Below are 23139 nucleotides of genomic sequence, written 5' to 3' on the forward strand. Positions count from 1 at the left end.
CCCTGAAAGGAAACTGCAGCCGTGGCTGTCTGCACGAAAGAATGAAGTGGTTTTCAAGAAGTCAGAGGGCCTACATTTAAATCTTTCAAAAATATGTTATTCAACACTTGCACATGTGTAGAACAGAGAACAGCTTTGCTCGCTGTGGAGGTGCAGGAAATGCCTTGTGGGCAAGGGGTGTGTGACTGTATTGCAGAACATTGTCACACAACGCTTAGCTGGAGGTGCAACCTATTAAAAGGAGCACCCAATAGTTTTTAGAGTCCTGATTGGAACCCAGTGCCATTATAGTTCCTAAACTGTGTGCTGGCAATGGAGATTGATCCATTAGAGCAAATGACCTGCAGTCAGTCCAGGGGGTGGCACTGTCTTGGAGGCTTCTTCCTTCTCCGTCTCAGTCAAGGAGGGCAAGTCAAAGTTTTACAGGCTGCCGTCTCCATTCATTTAAAATCCAAAGTATGTAAAACAGATACTAAAGTCCTTTATTAGTGCAGTGGCTTTGGTGATGTTTATGGAAAATCCTGGTGCATAAGCAGAGTGCATTTTTAGAAAAGATGAGTGGGAGGCTGGCAGGGCAGTGGCTTTCTCACCTTTATATTGTTTGCAGGAATGTGCAAGAGGAAAAGTTTGGGTGCCTGAATATGCCATGGACTGCTTTTGTGGGAGTGACCTCCCACTGTCTCCATGTGTACCTCTAAAACTAGCAGCTGTGTACCAGGGGGACCTGGAAAGAAGAAGTCTCTCTAGATGCAATTTTCCAGCTGATTTTTTTAAAACCCCTTTCACTGACAGGGATGTTGCAGCTGCGGGTGCAAATTAAGTGCTTGGCACTGGCTGTGCCAAAGATTACATCAGCAGCCATTACCGTCTTGCCTTATGGCTGCTGGTTACTGTTCCTGCTAGCGTGGGATCTGCCGTGCTCCAGGCAATCCCTCCCAAAGCCCAAGGTGCACTTCCCCATTCTACTTGCGGGATGGGGGTGATGGGAGGCTTGCGCAACAGCCAGCTCCTCCATTGAGGCAGGCTTGGGTGAGGATGCACCGTCTATAGGAAGAATCGGTCCATTTTATGGACACCCAGTGGTAGTGGCACAGCTGCATTGGCGCAGCGGGACTACCAAGACAGGAGCTGTTTCCCAAGACAAGTCCCCTATTGCCATTGAGGCAGCGTGGGGAGGGAGAGCCAGCTTGACCGCCATTGATCTCTGGGAACCCAACCAACAAAGTTTCCTTCAGAGAGTGATGGAAAGGTCTGCTCCACCCACAAACCGTGACTGGATGCTAGTCTGACTCTGCAGCGGGAGTTGCGACTGGAAATGCTCGACATCTGTCATGCTGATCTTACTGCACATGGAGACGTCCAAGCTCTTCAGTTGCTGGCACTCCTGCCCGATGGCCTTCAGTGTCCTGCAAGGGAGAGTTCACCAGTTGTTGATGGTCTCTGCCTCTCTTTCAGTCCCTCCCAGTCAGCCAGCCGGGCCTTGAAGGAGCTTTCAAAGGCCTGCCTCTGGCTTGCCTTTACCTGTCTCTCCACCTGCCAGTGACCTTTGCACTCTGCAGCACTACTCACCGGGGAGTCAGCTGGTTGCAACCAGAAAGGATGAGATGCTGAAGTCGGTGCAGGGAGCCAGCTGCTTCCATGAAACCTTTGTCGGTAAGGTTTGTGCAGTGACTTAGCGTGAGGTGCTCCAAGCTCCGGCAGTTTTGAGCGATGGCTGTGAGGCTGGTGTCTGTGATGTTGGTCACAAGGCTGAGGGACAGGCGCTGCAGCTCGGGAAAGCCAATGACCTGAGGAGGAATAACAGAACAAGGAGAGGAAGTTGGGTGGCCCTGCTGGGCACTGTGGTGAAGGGTGCCCAAAAGAGCATCCTTGCCCAATGGCTGTGAAAGCTTTTGCTCTGCCATTGGCCATGCCCAAAACCATTCAGGGTGGAGCTCCACACCAAGAAAGTGAACATGGGGACTGCAGTGTGTAGCAACTGAGGAAGAGAACTTCTTTCAGAGCCATTCTGGGGGCTGAACAAGATGCTTAGAAAGATAGCGAGTTGCAGGCTTCTTGGAGTGTACCACTTCAACGTGCAGCTGCGGATGGGACCACATGTATACAAATGCTCTCCCAGATCAAAGCCTCTCTATGTGTAGAAAACAACCACATCAGAAAGATGACAACTGCTTGGAACCGTTCTCCCTGACACGCTAGTTTTTATTGGGCAGGGAGTTTTGGGTAGCTTGGTCAGGTCTCATATAAGAGAAAAAAGTAGGAGCTTGAACTTTAAAGCTCTCCCTCCAACCAAACTGATTACATACCCTGTGACGTTCCTTGCATTCCTTTTTGGATTTACTGCAGAGCGTGACCTATTGCCAACGCATTTAATCCTCCCACTTTTTTATGCCTTGATAAGTTTTTCTCCATCTGTGTATCAAACCACTTCCTCTTCCTCCGTGACCCACTTTTCTAAACCCTCTTCTCTAAAGCCTCTCATTCTCTCCATGGTTGTGTGGCCGGTCCCTCTACTCACTGACGTCTCACTACCCACACATTCTGCTCTTGCTTGTCAGTCTACCTGGAAGCATTATATCCCTCCCATGGCCTGTACTGTTGGTGCTCCATAGATGTTTAATCTGAACAGGTGCCACTGAAAGGGCAGGGCACACAGCTCAGTATTACTAGGGCATCTGTTTTGCATTCCAAAGGTCCCAGATGCAATCATTGACAATCTTATGTCTTATAAGAAAGACTCTCGAGATGGGAAAGACTCATGCCTGAAATCTTAGAGAGCTGCTGCCAGTCAGTGTGGACCAGGGATGGGAACCTGTGGCCCTCCAAATGGTGTGCTGGCTGGAGCCGATGGGAGTTCGTAGCCCAAGAACACCTGAAGAACCACAAGTTCCCCACCCCACACTGACTGAGAGGGACAAATGGTCTGACTCTTGAGTAAGGTGGCTTTTGATGTTCTTATGGTGGTACTTCTGCTACCCTGAAGCCAAGGCTGCAGATGGTTTCTTTTTCAAGAACACTCTGGTTCATAGGAATTTGTCTATGGCCGGATCATGTGTCCCATCTAGCAAAGCACCTACTCTCCTACTAAGCGATAGTCTCCCCATAGCTGTCTGTATTTGCAGGCTGCAGTGTCCAAACCTTAGCTATGCTTGCATCTGTGAGTTTCGTGCAGGCTGTCAGGTCGAGTTCCTGAAGACGAGTCAGGGCATTCAAGGAGGCTTTGTGCTTCTGCTGAGCATCCTGCTTGCTGAGGTCAATAAGAATCTGGGTGTCCTGCTCCAAATCCTGTGGAGGTGGTTGGAAAAATCCCATGTTGCCAAAGTTCCTGCTGAACTTTGGGCCAGCATCCTTCTGTCAAGGCAACAGAATGAGGGATTAAAAGGAAGCTGGGACCATCTTGAGACTCTCTGTTTCCTATCTGGGCGACACAGGTGAGGACCAATGCTGTGAATTTGAGTAAACTAAGATGCAACAGATGTTACACAGTGAAGACTAAAGCTGTGGTGTGCAAGTAGCTCCTCACCACTCTGTTTAAACAGCCTCCCAAGGCTCATGCAGCCTGTAGTTTCTTGTGTGCTGTACTTCACAATAAGCAGCAGGGGGCCACGAGACAACAGGAACCAAAGAGCCAACTAATCCCAGCATTCTGATTACGATAATTCACCAAGGAGGCTCACAAGCTTGATATGAATGTGAAGGTCATTTCCTGTTGTCTAAGAATAAAAGGCAAACTACTTTCAAACCTGGGGGAATCCATTTCTACTGTCCTAGTTACTAGCCCTTGTAGTGTGGCTGGTTGGGAGGAAGGCAGAAAGGCCAACACCACTTAGAAATGCTAATGAATAATAAGTGGTATAGAAATGCCTTAAATAAAAATAAACAAACTATCGGTGGAGGCAGAGCCAAGTAATTCTAGTTTTGCTTGCAAAGCTCTACAACGGCAACAATGAGACTAAGGAGGAGAAGGCTGACAAACCTGAACTGAAGGCTGAGAGCAGATTGAGTTTGGGGGGGGGGCAGTGCCCCATTTGCCCTGATGAACCAGCCTCCACTGAATCCTTGGCAGATAAACTCACCCCACCCCAATGCAATCTATCATGTGGGCATCATGTAAATAGTTTCACTGAACACTTTATATTTTGCATTCTGTGAAATGCTTCCTTCTCTTTGCCTTGAATTGCCCCCGAGACAGCAAAGCACAAGGGAAGAACTACCTGGCCACTGGGAGGTTATATCCCCTGCTCTGCAGAAACAGGATCCTGGCCATCTGGAAGATCAGTCTGGCCCCACCCATTGGCCAGAGAAGTGGCAGCAGCAGGAATCTCTATCTGCCCTCCCTGCCAGAAAGAACACTCTGCTTCAATTGCCGCAGGACCATAAAAAATATTCAAAATGAATAATAGATCACAGACTTTTGATTAATCTTGGGTGAGTGAGTGTTACTTGTCACCTCTGCAAAACCAGACACTGAGTACCCAGTGGCCGCCTAACTAGCCAGCATGCCAGAATCGCTGTTCTTAGGATTAAACCAAAATAGTGTCAATACTAGGAACAGCTGAGTACTACAACTTAGAAAACTGATAAACAGCCACCAGTACTTTCCACATCTGAACTGGGCAAAGTTTTCCACGCTGGTTCTGAGAAAGCAGGTACCTTTTCCTTTGGAAGGCTCCTGCCGTGATGACAGGAAGATAAAACTGCGGTTGTTTCTAGTCGCTGCAAGCTGTGCAGTTCGGCACGGGGCGGGGTATGTAGACTGCAGCATCTGGACTGGGGCAAAGGATGCACCTTGGAAAGGAGCAACTTCTGGACCAGCTACCAGTCTCTTCTCTGAAGCCCTGTTCACCACAGACAATGTGCTCCCCTATTCCAGGACAGAAGGTTGCCCCTGCCAGTATGTCGAACCTCAGCTATCTCTTTATTAGTCCAGTAAAGACAAGAGAGTTACAAGTTGGGCTCCTGGCCTCCAGAGAGGCAGCAAGAAGCAGATCTGACCAGTTTCCCTGCCCTTCTCCCAGCTAAAAGAACAAATTAAGCACTGGATTAAGAGGAAACAGCTTCTTATTATGGGCCTCTTTGGGGGAAAAAGGGAGGGAAACAACATCAACAATAATCAGAGTATCAAAGATACTGTCATTGCACAATATTTCTCCTTTCCCCCACTCCCAGGTCACATAACTAGAAAAATGTCTACTCAAACCTCTCTGGCACGTTCACGCTCCTCTCTGGGCTCCTCAACCCCCAGCAGGCCCCAATCCGTCAGCTCCTTGCACCAAGCCAAACGCAGGACTCTCAAGAGCAAGAGGTGTGAAGCGATTGCTTGGATGCTTCTGTTAGTGATGGACACACAGGAAGAGAGATCCAAAACCCGAAGGCTCTTTAGGCTTTCAGCCAGTGAAAGGACCAAGTTGTCCTGCAGAAGAGGGGGGGGGGGGAATGTTTAGTTGAAGGCTGCATGCACACCACACTTTTAAAGCACATCCCCACTTCCAGCCAGGAATGCTGGGAATTAGTTCACCCCTCACAGAGGCTCCATCTGCACTATACTCTTAAAGCAGTATCATACCACTTTAAACAGTCATGGCTTCCCCCAAAGAATCCTGCGAACTGTAGTTTGTTAAAGGTATTGAGAGTTGTTAGGAGACCCTCATTCCCATCCCAGAGTTCCCCGGAAGAGGAATTGATTGTGAAACCACTGAGAATCATAGAGAATTGAGCGTCATCTGGTAAAAGGCTGCTAAATAACAAACAAACGCCTTAGAACTTACCCGTAGTAAAGAGCAGAAAGCAATGTTCAGCGAGACCAGTTTGGGCTGTCCCTTCATAGTCCCAAATGCTCTCACCAGCTCACTGCACTTCATGAGGCTGCATTCAGAAACATCCAGGCGTTGGAGCTGCTTCAGGTGTGAAATGCCCTGGAAGCCAGCATCGGTGACACGTGGCAACTTTCCCAGACACAGGTGCTGAAGGGACAGGAGCCGGGAGGTGATGACAAGGACAGCCCGGTCAGACAGCTCAGAGCAGCCACTCAGGTCCAGCACGGTCAGGTGGGGCTGGTGCTGACATAGGATGCTCACAGCCTCATTGGTTAGATCCCGGCAGGCCTGCAGCACCATCTCCTGCAGGCAAAGGTTCTCTACCTGCACCAGGGACTTCATAGCCTGGCTCGAGATACTGGTGCCACTCAAGTTCAAGGCCTTCATGGTGCTGGCTCGCTCCCGGACGAAGTGCAGGAGGTTGCGGAAAGACAGCAAAGCCGAGGAGTTGTAGTTACTCGAGCCGTAGTAAGTGTCCACCTCAAAGGTAATGTGGCAGCGGGCGAGGGAGAGCTTGGCCAGGGATGGACAGCAGCTGGCCAAGCGGTTGAAGGTGAGGTCAGACAAGTACCGCACACCGGACAGGTTCAGCTCCTGCAGGTTGATCAATGTTTCTTGGGCTTGCAGGAAGGTCTCCTCTTTGGAGAGCAGGGTCCCGGACATGAAAAGGCTGTTGCAGCCGCTCAGATCCAAGGCTGTGAGGCAGGGGCAAGCAAGAAGGAGCTCACTGAAGTTGGCCTCCGTAAGGCTGCTCCCGTGCAGGCACAAGCTGCGCAGGTGAGGCCCAAGGAAGCTGGCAACGGACTTGATGATGTCCCGGGAAGTGGTGGAGCCGTCCAAGTTCGTCATCCTGACATTGCACACGTGCCTTCGGGACAGATTCTGGATTGTCCGGAGCGAGGCAGAGGTAGCCGGGATGTTATAAAATATGCTTTCCTGGAATTTGAGAGGGACTACATGGTGAGTTTTTAGATATGGACCAAGAGACATGGCTTCATTTTTTTTCCAGTTAGCAAAAGAAGTACCCTGGGATGGCCAGGGCAAGACACACCTGCTCTTTCTTGGCCTAATCTACTTTGCAGGACTGTTGTGAGGTTTAAAAAACCCAACATTCACTGCCCAGAGCTCCTTAGAGCATGGGTCAGAGGAAAGAAAGTATGACAAATCTCTCTCAATCTATTTTTGTTTGTGTTCTTTTGTTGTAGCAGCTCCAGTGTAGCCTGTGTTGTGTATATTGCTCTTGAGGGGACTTGTGGATGGATGAGCCTGCCTTTGAGGAAGGGCCATGGCTTAGTGGCAGAGCACCTGCTTTGCATAGAGACGGTCCCAATGTCCTAAGAACATAAGAAGAGCCCTGCTGGATTAGGCCTCTGGTCCATCGGGTCCAGCGTCCTGTTCTTACAGAGGCCAACCAGATTCCTCCAGGAAGTCTGAAAGCAGAACCTGAGCACAACAGCATCCCCCACCCCCCGGCGTGTATTATTTGTTTACCCTACATTTTCCCGTGCAATTCTCCATCAATTCCTAACTACAAAAGTCTGCTGCCATTCTTTTTTAAAAAGTGGATTAGTTACAGTACAGTGACAGAATGCTTGAATCCACTTTAATGACGCAAACCTAAATTTCCGGTATTGTGCTTGAATCCCTCCCGCAAAATACTGACAGTCTGGAGGTGACCTGTGGCTTAGCATTATGTCTGAAATGGGGCTATGACTCTCCCACAGGGCAGCCCTGTAAGAACAGAGGAAGTATGGGTAAGACACCAAAGCAAGAAGCTGTTACCTGGCGTAAGGTATCCTGGGCTGCGAAATACCATGTTTGATTCACTAGAGAGGCTTCTTTCCTATCTGCGATGGGCAGGAAGCTCAGGATATAAGTGATAATCTGCAAGGAAGAAAGAGAAAAGCCTTGACAATGAGTGCAAGCTTCTTTTTCAGCAAAAGGGCATGCCAATTTTTAAAAAGGCAATTTAAATTGCAAGGAATAAGAAAGGCCAATTTTAATCAAGATTCCCATGTGTTTTTGTGGGCACGAGAGGATACTAATTCAGCTACTCAAACGGTTAAGATGGGTTTGTAGCCTTTGGCCTCCCCAGTACCTTAATTAAAAATATCTGGTCATCCAGCTCATATCCTTTCTGTGCAACATAATTATATCTGATTAGAGAGAAGAAATGGGGATGTAATTGTGAAATTAATGGAGCAAGATCTGGCAAATTACTGGGTGGAACAAAAACATTTCTGCAATCTGTGGGAAGAAAATATCTGTGCTGTTTGGCTGATAGAATCATAGAATTGTAGAGTTGGAAGGGATCCCAAGGGTCATCTAGTCCAACCCTCTGTAGTGTAGGAATCTCAGCTAAAACATCCATGACAGATGGCCATCCAACCTCCAAGGAAGGAGAGTCCACAACCTCCTGGGGGAGGCTGTTCCATGGTCAAACAGCTCATACTGTCAGAAAGTTCTTTCTGGTGTTTAGTCAGAATCTCCTTTCTTGTAACTTCAGTTTGAGTCCTACCCTCCAGAGTAGGAGAAAACAAGCTTACTCCTTCTTCCAATATGCGAGATAAATGAGCAGTGTTTTTACCACAGAAAATGAAGCATTACATCATATCATTGGCTTAAGGAATATGGGAAGTCTGAGGTAAACTGAGTTGAGGAAGAGGTTGGAAGGGAGGTAAAGTTAGTAGGTAAAGTAAAATGTTTATGTATCACTTGGGAAGATGGGTAAACTAATGCCAGTGGAAGAAGCAAAGATCACCAGTGTCAAAGCAATGGTTCTTCAACATCAACTTTGTTGGACTGGTCATGTTGTTCGGATGCCTGATTATCATCTTCCAAAGCAACTACGGTACTCTATTCCCAACTTAAGAATGGAAAGCGGAATGCCAGTGGACAACAAAAGAGGTTTAAAGACGCTCTCAAGGTAAATCTTAAAAAATGAAGTATAAGCACTGATAATTGGGAAACACTGGCCTGCGAGTGCTCCAATTCGAGAATAGCCTTTAACAAAGCCGACATGAACTTTGAAGATGCAAAAGGGAGAAACGAGGAAGGCACATTTGGCAAATCCTCACCGTGATCAACTCCCGTCCGTAAACCTATTTCCCCACTGTGGAAGGACATGTGGATCCAGAATTGGCCTCCACAGTCACTTACAGACACACTGGTAAGGGCTACAAGTGATCGCCAAAGAAGAAGAAGGCAGGCAGGGCAGGTATTCATCATGAAAGAGCAGACTCTTTTGCCTGCTTGGGTGAAGGAAGTATTCTGCAAGTGGCAATGTCTGCTTTTTCAGTTCAACTCGTCTATAAAAACTCAGACCTTGTCAAGGTCGCATATTATAAGGCTATTAAAGCAGTCAATGATTGACTTGGAGTTGATCATACAAAATTGAAACAGGAAAACTTGTAATTGTCATCCCTGAAGAAGGCATTTTGACTGGATGCATTGGGCTTTTTGAGTCTATAAATTCTCTTTTATGCACCAGTGAGAAGTCAACATATATTTTCCCCTTCTCTGGATGTTGCTGTAGTTGCCCTCCTTTTTTTTTTTTTTCCAGAAAAGATTAATAATTTTCAGACCAGGGAGTAAAATCTCTTTAATGAGGTGGAAATTGAAAAATCAATTTCTGAGACATGGTGGTTTCTCTGATAAACAGAGATGTTAAAGCAGCCAAACTATTCTGTGTTTATATCAATCTGTCTTTTTGACTCTCGTTCATGCCCCTCTTCTCCCTCCAACCACAAGATTTGCTTACACAAAGCTTGTTTGGACCCAAAAGGATTCCTAGGTGGAAACACAACAAACTGAAAAACCACCCAAGCTATAATCTGTGTTTTAAAAACCTGTTCCACCTTGAAACTGTGTTGTTGGTATGCTTTTGTCTACAGAGATTATGTTTTTTAAACAATTGTAATTGCCCTCTAGACAGCATTTAAAAAACAAAAAAACGAAACTTTATTATGAAGTTAAAATAATAGTGAGGTAAAAAATGTAAAATAAAGTAAAAGAGTAAAAAGAAAAACTGTACATAAGAACCCCTGGGTTCATAGCCGTAATAACATAAAATAATGTACATTCTCAAAAGACTACACAATATATTAGATTTTAAAACAAAAACTGGCCTGATGCAAAGATAATACAAAATGAAAGTTATGGATACCAAATAAAACCATATTTCATCTGGACTTGCCTTCCCCTAACTGACTTGTCATATAAATACCAATTGGCCACCAAATGGAGGTGAAATCAATAGGTTTAGTTGCATCCTGAAATACCCTTAATTTATGAGCTAATTTTCCAGAAATAAGGGTAAATATTACAGTGGTACCTTGGGTTAAGTACTTAATTCGTTCCGGAGGTCCGTTCTTAACCTGAAACTGTTCTTAACCTGAAGCACCACTTTAGCTAATGGGGCCTCCCGCTGCCGCCACACGATTTCTGTTCTCATCCTGAAGCAAAGTTCTTAACCCGAGGTAATATTTCTGGGTTAGCGGAGTCTGTAACCTGAAGCGTATGTAACCTGAAGCGTATGCAACCTGAAGCGTATGCAACCTGAAGCGTATGTAACCTGAGGTACCACTGTACTTTACTAAACCAATATTTAATGAAAAACGTGAGGATTCCTTCCAGCCCTGGGATATGGTCAAATGAGAAGTTACAAACAGAAAAATGTAAGTAGTTCCCATAATAAGTCCATATTCAACTCATCAAAAATTGATAAAAGACACCATTTGGGATCTTTACCCATTATTTGAGCTATTTTCTTCATCATCTCTTTCTATCCCCTTTACAGCGACTTCCACCATTCAAATTTTTTACCACACTGGAAAAGTGAACTCCCACTGAAGTCAGTTTTTAAAGGAAACCCTTCAAACATCATCATTGTGTTTTGTTATAAGAAAAACTGCTCCTTTTCCCTTATGGGGTACCCAAGGGCCCGTATGGAGTCCTTATGTAGGTTCTCTATTGGTAGGAGAAAATAACAGAGGCCAACCAGAGAATATTGAGAAGCAAAGCAGCTAGTAAGCATGATCTTTATTAAACGGTTGCAAGAGGGTCCTCACCCCTCAATGCAGGAGGGAGGAGGAACCTATAACAATGGTGTGCAAGCACAGTAGCTCAAGACCACCCCCCTCAATACATCATACATACATCACAGAAGGGTCACCCTATCACAGATGGGGCGGTCTACAGTAGAATCCTGTCTGGCAGAAAACCTCTTAATGGGTTTACCTGGACAGCCTGGCCATTATTTTGTGATGATACTGTAAATACTTAATTCCTGAGTCCAGGTCACAGACTCACCCTATTCATACACAAATGTGCCCTTAAAGCAGGATTTGTGAGCACAGAGACAATGGGGAGGCTTTTCCCACTTCCATCCAAACTGCAGAGGAATATTTGAGGTCACTGAAAGAGTCAAAATGGCTTTAGGACTGTTTTCCTGTACTGTTTCAGACATGTGGTTTATATATTTATGTATGTGTTTGCCTGGTACATTTATGAACATTTATTTTATATCTTAGACCTTATAATTTTCGTAACAGTTTCATGGAGCATTTGACAATATGGAAGGAACCCTTGAACGCATGCCGTGACATGTTTGCTAAACATTTAAAGGAAAGAATTTCTCATAAATTTCTCTACTTGAGCATGGCTAATTCTGTAGTAGAATCTAGGGAAGCTGGTCATGTTTTATTGGATGAGTTTTGGTTACTAAGACCTCAGGCTGTGGACATGCTGCTGTGAGACATACACCAGCTGCTGGTTGGCTGGTTCCTTGCCCATTATGGCTAGTAACATCTAGTGGTTAATTGCTTTTTACAAGAAAGGGCAGCCCCAGTCGCCTTGAAATAAGTGGCTGTGAGGATATTACTGCAAAAGTCATCCTTGGGTCCTGAGGGCTGCAGTAACTATAAGCCAGTCCCTAATACGGACCTCCTTCTTGGGCAAGGTACCTGGTACTCAAATAGGTGGTGAGTATTCGACACCAGGTATCCTTGAGATTGCTGATGTAGACCTCTTTTAATCTTGTTCCAGAACTGGCACAGAAAGTCACCTTTTTGTGCTTCTAGCAGAATAGCATTACTACCCCTCTGGAATTTATCCCAGAAATGGCTCCTTGATATTGAGAGGTATATCTACATACAATCTGTATCTTCTTGTCCAGGCTTTTCCAAATGAGTTCACATGCAGGAGGGAGTGCGGGTAAGAAATAAGTGACTTCCTCAAATGCATGAACTTGTCCTAAGTTAGGTTTGCTGTCCCTTACTCTTAGAGTCTATCCCTCTCTCTACTGATCCGACAACCTTTTCCCTGATCTAAGCTCAGTTCACTACAATTTATTTCCTTAAAACCCCTTTCCAACCACACTGATTTAATAGGCATTTAATAAGTTTAGGTACTAGTTTTTCACTGTGAATACCAATTGCTGGAGCACATCTAATTTGCATAGGTGATAAGGGCTTCTGCTATTGGTGGCAAACCCAGTCTACTAAAAGTATGTACAGTACATTGAATCTGAGAAGGGGTGTGTGTTAAAACAGTCAGTCTTTCTTGCAGCCACACCTATGAATAAAGGACTGGGGGGGGTGTATTCCCTATCATGCACTTCCACAACCATAATCTATCTGTAGGAAATACTGGAGCATCAAACCCGGTCCAAAGCTCTGCTTGCACACATTGTGTTATTAATATATGATGTCTCCATGCCAAGTAAATTATTTTCTTGCCACTACAAATGAAGTGGGATTTGCACCCCAAAATAACCATGGGGCGATAGGCCATAGATCTCCTGTGATAGACATGAAAAGGAGCATCATAGTTGAGAGTACTGTACTGCAGTACTGTACTGTTTGTGGCCCAGGCAGAATACTAGAGTATCCCAGAGGCAATAGTCTCCAAGTGGCAGGGATGTATGACTCAGGATGGTTCAAATCTTACTTTGGGGGAATTTTGGTTCCTTATTGAGGCTGCTTCTCACGCACGCAGAACCACATTATTTGAATGCTGTTCAAGTGGAAAATTCAGGGGGGAAACAAATTCTTTCGTTTTGCAGCACCCTGCACAGCACTGAGTGGCTGGTACTTTTGACCATCCTGAAACCACTTCCTTGGAGCAGCTTTTCTACGTTAATTAAAAATCAAACAATCTTGTGGTATCTTTTAAAGCTTCTGAACAAAGGTTTACAACAGATAAGCTGCGGGCTAGGTACCTGAAGAGCAACAAGAACAACATGCAGAAGATGCCAGATTAAAGTGCAGGCATCATCAGAGAGGGCTGGGAAAGATCCGCCTCTGCTCCTAGGGAACTACTGCCAGTCTGTGCAGACGATACTGAGCTACATGGAGAGCAGTTCTCTGACTCGGCGTAGGGCAGCCTCCCAGATTACTAATAAATAAAACCGCAGGGCAAAGGGGAAGCTATTAAAGAGGCAAGTATTCCATATGACAAATGAGAGGGCGTGTGTGAAGCCGAGTACCAGGCAGGAGGAAAACAATTACTCGTCGACACGTGTTTGTAGACATGTCTGCGCGCACCAACGCGTGTTGGGTTAGGACCTGCGCCCCCCTCCAATCCCCTTGCAAAGCTGGTGCGATCGTTAGTAGCAGCCTCTTTTCTTCCCCTGCTCCTTACCTCCATAGGCAGCTCGCATGCCTCCATAGCTCCCCGGAGCTCGACCTTGCGGGAAAAGCAGAAAACAAAAGTACAGTAAAGCCGGCAGGTCAACGGCCAGGCCACGCCCCCATTCCTTCTCTCAGCCCCGCCCCTTTCCCCTCCTCAGCTTCCTCGTCTCTCCATGACGACGGCGCGATGCTTTTCGGGAGTTGTAGTCCTCCAAGGACAGACGTTTGTTGTCCGCGTCTGGCCCGAGCGATGACGTAGTGATCCCTGTGCCGGAAGTCTTGCTGTGCTGACTTGGTGGGTTTTCTGCCTGCCTGTCGTTGGGACTCGCCGTAGAGCCACCATGGCGGTGAGTGAAGGGGCCCGAGCGTGGAGAGCTTTTGAGCGTGTGGGGTGGGGATTATTGTGCGCGGGGGGCCAAGCCTGGCACGGATTGGAGCCGGAAGAAGGTTGTGGTTTCTCTCTGGCTAAATCATACTTAGAGGAGACCCGTTGGAATCAATGGAGTTGACTCCATTTATGTCAGCTGGTGTATGTCATGTGCGACGTATTCGGATGCAGCCCTCGATATTTTTACACCCCCGTTTCAGGATCAGCTTTCATCTCTGCATATTTCCCTCCTTCCTGTGCAGTTTTATTTTATTTTTATTTTTTAACGTGGTGCCATCCATGTGGCACTTCACAAAGAACTGGTGTGACAGGCCCGCCCCAAATTTGCATGCAATTTTAAAAGACACATGGAAACAAGTGAAGACGGGGTGGGGGTGGGGAATAGAGGTATAAGTAGAAAGAGGAAGAATATGTTATTACTCCTGTTATATGTACAGTACTTTAATGGGCTTAAGGTTGTAACTGGGCAGCAAGGTGTAGTAAATAAAGCTGCTGAGAAATCGTTTGGAATTGTTGGAACCTAGACTACTTAAGGTAAATACTCTCTCCCACTTTAATATTACAGTTCTGTAAATTGTAATTGTTAAGTTGTGGGTGAACATATCAGACGACATAGCGATTCTTCAAAGCAGCTCTTTATCTGTAAGCTGGAACAGAACTGAACTGAACAGCTAACAGCTCAGCCGGCCTGCTTTTATAGGCAGCTGGCTGTCAACATTGTAGCAACAACAACCCAGGGTTTCCCGCCTAAAGTAACTGACGTGGACCTGAGTGAAAACTATATACATGATACTTCTGGTGGCCAGGGTAAGAACTTCAATACATAACAGTAATAATTGCATATTCTTTGTTTGTTTACCCTGTCTCCATTTCGGAACACTGCCACTTCAGTTTTAGCTTTTGTGCTGGTTCTACTCTACTCTGCGATTCAGAAGTCCAGAGTGTTGGGTTTGGGTAGGAGTCACCTGGATTCAAATCTCAGATGAATTGGACAGATTGAACTATTTCACAACCTTGTTGTGCAAGAGAGAAAATAACTCACCCAGGCTCTTGTGAAAGATCAGAAAATAAGGGTAATCCTTTTTTTTTTTTTAATGAGCTTCAGCACATTTAACATTTGACTCAATCCCTATTTTTCTAATTTTTCAGCCAAAGGGAAAGGTGGGAACCAAAGGTAAAAAGCAGATATTTGAAGAAAACAAGGATACCCTTAAGTTCTATCTGCGGATCATCTTGGGAGCTAATGTAAGTGTGTGATGCTCTGTGTGTATAGATTCTATACAGTGGACAAGGCCAGCCTGGATATTTTGGGCAGAAAGTATTTGCAGTTCTAAAAATCAAACAAACAACCTTTAGTTCTGAATAGCTTACCTGCTGGGTGTCTTTCTCTCCCTTTTTACTTTGTGCAAGGCCCAAAGAAGTAAGAACTGATACCTCACATGCTGCAAGCTGTGAGATACCACTTCTAAGACTAAAATGTCAGGGTGGGAGAGATAGGGGAACAGATATTATATGGGTGAGCACTGGATTTGGACTACTGCCCATCCTTGCCCTACGTAACATGGAGTTCAAGAGCCTGCATAGTTGCTAGAAAGCCAGTCTCCTTTTCTTTTTGATTGACAGTTCAATTTCTTCATGGAAAGGATTATCAGCCTGCCCCTCACCCAACCCCTTCTGGTCTGAGTGTGAGCCATTTGTTAGTGAAGCTTGCATGTGGCAGATCCTGCCTACCTGGGGTGCTTGAGACTAGGTGATGGTTGGAGGCAATGTGATTTAGTGATAATCAGGGCCAGAACCTAGGAAATTCAGAATTCAATCCCTGAACTGAGCCAAGCAACATGTTCAGCATGCAGCTTTTTATTACTGCAAAAAGCAGTCAGAGGTCAGTTGATGTGCATGATCAGAACTGTGGGGCAATGGGGTTTAACTATTCTGTCTTAGGCTCCAGTCCAAACAAACCAGCCTCCTGTCACTGCCTCTCTGCCCCCCACCTTACCCTGTGCCCTGAAGCTGCTGTTTGCCATGGGAGGGAAGCTGTTGAGGATTTGATTTGTTGCATTTCTATGCTGCTTTTCATTCAAATTGAATCTCAAAGCGCCTTACAAACAATAAATAATAATAACATAATAGAACATGGGTAGGCAAACTAAGGCCCGGGGGCTGGATCTGGCCCAATCGCCTTCTAAATCTGGCCAGTGGATGGTCCGGGAATCAGCGTGTTTTTACATGAGTAGAATGTGTGCTTTTATTTAAAATGCATCTCTGGGTTATTTGTGGGGCATAGGAATTCGTTCAATCCCCCCCCCCCAAAAAAATATAGTCTGGCTCCCCACAAAGTCTGAGGGACTGTGGAAAAAGCCCCCTGCTGAAAAAGTGTGCTGACCCCTGTAATAGAACATCACAAATACAGCATAAATCATATTAATTAGCAAATCATTGATAAGACGATTACCACCTGTAAAACACTATTAACCAAACAGAACTAAAAAGTAAGATAAACATCATGATTGCAGCAAAAGTCATGTTATATGATTAACAAATCAATGTGGCATTTAAAATCTATAAAACAATATTAACAACATTAACAAAATAGCAACTAAAAATAATAAGCTAGGCATTGTTAACTTCATATACACATACTGCACACCCCATGACTCATAATCTTTCACTCTATTCAGTTCATTAAAATACACATGTTGTTGGTGTCAATAGGAGATCTGCCAGGGCAAAGGACAGCATTGGAAGGGTGGCTTGTGGTGGGACTATGGCACAAGGGTAAATGATAAAAGCAAACCAGAAACCAAAAGCTTTTTTATGCCACAGTCCCAATCCTGCAGCTGCTGTTTACATTATTGTTTTTAAAATGCATATTATGTCCAAACCATTTGTTTTTAACACACAGTCAATCACTGGACTGATCAGAGAGGAGGTTGGAGATGATGCTTTGCCCATCTCACAGGGTTTGTTTGTTTTTTATTGGAATAATCAGGGAGAGGAAGGTGGAATGGATATACTCTGTCCTGAGCCCTTTCAGATCCTAACTATTCTGTTCTTCTAAAGTAGCTACTCCATAGGCCTTTGCTCGTCATTCTTTCTAAAAAAACAAAAACAGCCCTTAGCTATCAATAGCAACAAGACAGCCTGTGCCCATATCTGTCTGGGAGGGAAGGAACTTAGTATGAAGTTGTCACTTCATAAACTGCTGTGCCTGAAGATGGAACGGCGGGTTTGGGTTTCACCAGTGTGGCTTCATTCAGATTTAGATCAGACTAGTGGAACCTGCAATAAAACTTTGTAGTGTGGAGTGTTTCCAGTTCATTCTCTCTCCTTTCCCACTCCCCCACCCCAGTTTTTCCCTCCCTGTCCCAAACAGTCAGAAAGTATTCCATAGCTCACACAGCACTCATTGGGCTGTTCTGTGGGTTTCTCTTCCACCCCAGCTTTTTTTCCTAATGGTTTTTTGTGTGCTTCTGAAAAAGTTGGGGTTCCCCCTAGTCTGTTGCCTTCTCTCTCTTGTGTATCCACAGTGTTGTTTGGGCTGCAGTGGCACTCACCTTCAGAACTTATTTATACTACATTCATGTTTTTGATGCAAGAAGATTCAAAATTATTCTTTGTGTCTTCCCTTTTATGTGATTTCTGACTTTTGCTTCCCTTAATTTCAGGCAATTTATGGAATTGTTAACTTTGTGGTCTTCTATGCAACAGCCACTGCCTGGAGTTGGGTGAGTCCAAAATGTCTGGAGTGAACTACGTTGGGGAAGGTGGTATACTTTGATAGCATAAATTGTCATCTCCTGAGGGAAGTGCAATCAAAACCATGTTGTCTCCCAGTCCCTTCATTTATCCCTGAAAATAATGGAATTTATACCAACTTAGTAAAAATACTGTATCATTACCATATGAAGCCATATACTGAGTTAGAAGATTGAGCTCATCTAGCTCAGTATTGTGTTAGCAGCACTTATGTGACCTCTCTGAGGTACAAGCCTGGTCAGTGTGTATTGAGGTCTTCGGCTGCCCAGATGACAAGACCCTCCTCTCAGGCTTGCTGATGTGGTCCAAAGGAAAGCAGAGCAATGCATTTGGTGCCTGCTTGGCTGCAAGAGTTGCCAGAAGGAGGCATACAAGGCACCATCCAACCATCTTAGGGACTTCATTCTGGATTTGTGTAGTGTTTACTCCTTAGCCTTTTCTTCTCCCAAAGATACCCCACAAGGCAGCAGAAATTTAGGATCAGTTTTCCTTCACTTAGATGGACTACCTTCCCAGGTTGACTAGCCCCATCTGCCCCCTTACTTCCCTCTACTACAGCATGCGCACAAACCACCTTCTTGACCGTAAAAGGCCATTTAAGCCAGTGGCAATCACCGCATCTTCTGACACTGATGCAAGTTAAGTGTGCATGTGTGAGGAGGCAGTGTGAGTGTGCATGTGTGAGTGTGCATGTGTGAGGAGGCAGTGTGAGTGTGCATGTGTGAGTGTGCATGTGTGAGGAGGCAGTGTGAGTGTGCATGTGTGAGGAGGCAGTGTGAGTGTGCATGTGTGAGGAGGCAGTTTGTCCAGAATCTTCTGCCATTCAGTTTTTTCACTTCCTCCATGCTGTGTATAATTTTATAAAGTTTTTATCATGTCCTCCTCTTCTCCTCACCCCACCATGTCCTTCATTCCTAAGTTGAGCAAAAGCTGGACAGATGCTATAGTTGAAAGAGTGCTACAATGTCCCTTTTGTCTCTACAGTTCTGTGGTTCTGGACTCCCAATTCCCAGCAATCACACCAAGCATCGCCAGTGGTGTCAGGGATGATGAGAGTTGGAGCCCAATACCATCTGGGTAACTTTACCTTGCTGATTTTTGTCTTCTCCTTGTAGATTGCATTTGTATTCAGTTTGATGATCTACGGGGCCAGTTACCGCTCAATGAGCTCCATGGCAAAGCCTTCCTTTGCGGATGACGGCAGCCTTGCGGATGGTGGAATTGACCTGAATATGGAGCAGGGGATGGCAGAGTGAGTGTCTACACTACACAAGTCCAGGTGAGCAGGATCTGCTGCCTGAGTGCATACACAGATCTCCTTCACCCCTGAGCAGGAATCATATAAAGGTACTGGTGTCTTTGGGGAGCCATTGGCTGCTTCTCAGAGTTTGTTCTCCAGCTCCTTCACTGAGAAACTGCGGGGGGACGGGACCCTTCCTCCTTGTGTACACCCAGTGGTTAAGAAGAATGAAGTTCCTAAGTCCTTCCTTCTCACTGTCCCCTAAAACACGTTGCTGTTCTCACTCCTTGTCCTTTCTGCCGTTTGTCATCCCAGTTGGTGCAAACAAATTACAAATAACTTTAGAAATCTGAATGGACTTGATGATTCCTATTATAGACTAAAAAGTATATGATGGTCATTGATTGTAACAATGAAGATTTGAATTTCCTCCAAGGAGCTCAGTTATGCGTTTGGAACTGGGATTTTTGAGCTGTGGGATAATAGACTTATTCAGATTCAAAGTTCACATTTTCCTTGGCTGTTCTCAGAAAATATTATACCATATGCCTTTGTTGCCCCGGTACTTCCAGCATCAGTGGCATCGCTAGAGGCAACTGAGAAAGACAGCAGAGCAGAATGGCCGCTTAAGGGATCTTGCTGTCTTTAGGGAGGTGAAGCCAAGAGGAGCAGCATTTTGCTCCCTAGTGAGCAATACAATTTTTGAATTGTTATCCCTATAGATTAGGTGAGTGAACCTTATGCGCCAGCATCAACTAGCAGTCATATTTCTTGTTGTTTTTAACCAGGCTATTTCTGGAACACACACACACAGAGACCACCACCACTCCCACGCCATCCCTGCCTGCAGCCCCTCTCCTTCAGTCTCCAGACTCTATGGCAGAGATGGTTTTCTGTAGCTCTTCCTGCTAGTGAAAGGTTTTGGGACCACAGGGCTAGGCAAGGCTTTTATGCTCTGAACTAGTAAACACCAGCTTCTTCTTGTTTATCCTCAGGCATCTGAAGGATGTGATCTTGCTTACAGCCATAATCCAAGTCCTCAGCTGTTTTTCCCTCTATGTGTGGTACTTCTGGCTCTTGGTGAGTCTTTCTAGCTCCATTGTTTGGTACATAATGAACCTCTTAACTTTCCTTTTCCACTGTGTCTGCAGATCCCAGCCGCTACCTGCCTGGATCAACCTTATACTCTTAGCTGTGTTCAAAACAATGTTTTCTTCTTTTTTTTGGAAATGAATAATTGGGAGAGGACTGTAAAAGGTCATTTCTGCAAAGAGGTAGTCTGTAAATACCATGTCTGCTGTTGGAGGCAATAAAGCTCAGAATACCAGTTTGCTGGGAATTTTTGGTGCAGGTGTCTGGTTCACCTGTGAGAGCAGCATGCTGGACTAGATGGGCCTTTGGCTTGATCCAACATCTTACGATGTTTGAATAAAAGTCATAGTTTTTCTCCAGATTCCAGGTGCAAGGAGAAATGTTGAATCAACTGCCCTTCTAATGCTGTCCTATAGAGATGAAGGGGTAGCTTTGAGAAATGAGAATTAATATCAGGCTGCTCAATCTTGTTAAAGAAGTTCAGGCCTGGAAGTTCACGTTGATGGAAAAATTGGTTTATGAAATAAGAGTGAGAAGAAAAAACACGATGATAAATAACTTTTACTTTGTTTGGTCAGACTTCATTTTGCATGCAATGACAAAGGAACATGGCTTCAGACTACCTATTATTTGTAGCAACTAATAGAATACCACGCTGGTATGAAAATAGTTACAGTGGTGCCCCGCAAGACGAATGCCTCGCAAGATGGAAAACCCGCGGGGGTCTGCAACCCGCGGCTCCGGAGCCGCATGTGGCTCTTTTACACCTTTGCTGCGGCTCCGGGGCGGATACTAGCGAGGGGAGGAGGCGCATTGTGCGCCCCAGCACTCCCCACTGTGGTGGGTGCTGTACTGGCTGTGACGTCGCATGGGGGCGGTGCGTGCGTTAGTCATGCACCGTCCTGACGTCACCTTCCCGCCCGCCCGCTACATTGTAAGGGGCATGTACGCTGGTCACTGCATTGAAAGGGGGCATGTACACTGGTCACTGTTTTGAAGGGGAGTGAAGAACACACACACAAAAAAAGGTAACTTGTTAATTTAACGTTTATTTCTATGAGGAGGAGTAATTCTGAGGGGTCAAACAAAGAAATAATAAAAAAAAAAGTGACAAAAAAGTTGTTTTTATAATGGCGAGTTTTGCGGCTCCCAGTTTTTTTTTCCTTCGGAAACGGGTCCAAGTGGCTCTTTTTGTCTTAAAGGTTGCAGACCCCTGCGCTAGACGAAAGGGTTTTCCGTTTTGGAGGTGCTTCGCAGGACGAATTTGCTATGGGCTTGCTTCGCAAGACGAAAATGCCTTGCGATTCCTGGGGGTTTTTTCCCCTCCCAGCCTTTTTCCCAAGCCCCAAAGCCGCTTAACAGCTGTTCGCTAAGCCGCTTATCAGCTGTTCGCTAAGCCGCTTATCAGCTGATCTAAGCCGCTAATAGCCTTTTAGCAGCTAATCCGCTAATCCCTTAAGCCTTTAATAGCCGCTAATAGCCGCTAATAGCGCTAATCCGCTAATGGGCTTGCTTCGCAAGACGAAAAAAACCGCAAGACGAAGAGACTCGTGGAACGGATTCTTTTCGTCCTTCGAGGCACCACTGTATTGGTATATATATATTTTGTAACTTGGGTTGCTGCATACCTGAAGGATCTGTAAAAAAAAGATCTTTGCCTCTGTCTCTTTTTTTGCAGGCTCCGGGTCGAGCACTCTATCTCCTCTGGGTTAACATCCTGGGGCCTTGGCTCACTGCAGATTCTTCAGCCGCCAACCAGGAGCCCAACGAAAAGAAGCAGCGTCGGCAGGAACGCCGTCAGATGAAGCGTTTTTAGCTGTGCTCATGGAAATAGATATCATGCCACCTGTTGTCTCCATGTGGCTGCTTATCAGGGATGTGATTTCTTTTTAACCAATCAGAAATGTCAGGGGTTTCTTCTCTCTGCTGACCCTCCCCTTCTGTGACAGCAGTTCACTATAAGGCAGGGCTGTGGAATCTGTGTCTCCCCCCAGTTGCTGCCAAACTCCATCTCCCCATATTCCTGACCATCAGCCATGCTGCCTGGGGTGGATGGTATTTGGAGGCTCACAGCACCTGGAGGGTCACAGCTTCTCCATCTGCGCTATAAGGCTCAATTGTTTCAGGGGAAGTGTCACCAGGCAGATACTTGGCCTTCATCTGCTTTGTGGCAAGTGGGGAGGGGACCTCTTGGATGTCGGAGGTGTGTAAATATCTTTATAAAGTGATGCTGTAATATGAATCTAAGGGTGGAGGCACTGCAGAGTTTTAAGAAATGGTTCATTAAAAAAACCCAAAAGGCTATAAGAGTCTATGAGAGTGCTTGTGGCTGAAGTTGATTTTATATCATGACAACTTGTACCTTTCACATTTGTTGACCCATTTCTAAGTGGGCACAGCAAATAAAACCAAAATACAAAACAAGCAATAAACTTCAACAGTCAAAACAATAATTAAAGCCAGAGTTCACAAAAGATCACATCCCATTTAAGGCAAAGAGAATAAGAGGCTAGTTGAGGTGTTTGAAAGAAGTTCTCATTTAAATCCTGGTGTATTTTTATTTTTAAATTGGCAGGTAGGAACCTCTGGCCGAAAGGTGGTGTGCAAGTATTTCATACGCAATTGTACACCTCCCTGTCCTCTATAACAACAAAGCTGAATTGATGAGGTTAGATGGGCCTCCCTTTGCAGTGAATTTCAGAAACCTAGCACCACTACTCAAAAGACCCTGCACTGGCTTCTTGTGAATCTGACGTCCTTTGATGAAGGAGCTGGAAATCCCTTTTTCAAATCTTTGTGAGTTGTGGATTTCTAGCACTCCTGGAAATGTATTTATTCATTGGCACAAGGCTATTAGAGCCTCCTTGGAAGCAGGGACAGGGGGGCAAGTTAAACTAATGGCAAGGACCAGCGGTATCTCCAAGCAAGGAAGAGGAAGGATGGTTGGAAGGAAGACAGGGAACAAGATTGGGCCTGGGGTTGAAGCTGCTTCCTGCAGCGGGAGGGGACAGAGGGCTGATAGCCTCCCCCTTAAAATAAACCAGCAACAACAGAAGGTGGAGGTGACCTCCTGCTGGTTCTCCACTTCAGCTTCATAGGAATGTCTTCAGGGGGCTTTGCTTAGGGAGAGGCACTTAGTATACCTTACTGGTGGCAATTCAGGGCAGAGTGGTGAGGGGAGCTGTTTTGCAAGAGGACATGGGCAGGATGGATGAA

General features: G+C 45.5%; 2 protein-coding genes across 4 annotated transcripts; one reads left to right on the top strand and one right to left on the bottom strand.

Annotated features, from left to right (window-relative positions):
• Positions 1-461: 461 nt before the first annotated feature.
• On the bottom strand, positions 462-13595 carry LOC310683019 (uncharacterized protein). Of its 3 annotated transcripts, none has more exons than XM_083452486.1 (7): positions 13458-13595; positions 7599-7700; positions 5769-6752; positions 5201-5413; positions 3139-3351; positions 1570-1787; positions 462-1406 (listed from the first exon to the last, which is right to left on the bottom strand). In XM_083452486.1, the coding sequence occupies exons 1-7, from the start codon at positions 13482-13484 to the stop codon at positions 1232-1234; spliced, it is 1932 nt and encodes a 643-aa protein (XP_083308612.1). In that variant the 5' UTR covers positions 13485-13595; the 3' UTR covers positions 462-1231. The 3 variants fall into 3 exon arrangements, with proteins under 3 accessions (XP_083308612.1, XP_083308614.1, XP_083308613.1); XM_083452488.1 differs by having other exon boundaries at positions 3139-3285; positions 13458-13572; XM_083452487.1 differs by having other exon boundaries at positions 3139-3348; positions 13458-13572.
• Positions 13596-13655: 60 nt separating this feature from the next.
• TMEM208 (transmembrane protein 208) lies at positions 13656-22230 on the top strand. Its single transcript, XM_083452592.1, has 6 exons — positions 13656-13794; positions 14985-15080; positions 17501-17560; positions 18707-18843; positions 19827-19911; positions 21602-22230. Exons 1-6 carry the CDS (start codon positions 13789-13791, stop codon positions 21737-21739), a joined length of 522 nt encoding a protein of 173 aa, XP_083308718.1. The 5' UTR covers positions 13656-13788; the 3' UTR covers positions 21740-22230.
• Positions 22231-23139: the final 909 nt, after the last annotated feature.

The sequence above is a fragment of the Podarcis tiliguerta genome (assembly GCF_965153285.1).
Source record: "Podarcis tiliguerta genome assembly, chromosome: 8".
Taxonomy (NCBI): domain Eukaryota; kingdom Metazoa; phylum Chordata; class Lepidosauria; order Squamata; family Lacertidae; genus Podarcis; species Podarcis tiliguerta.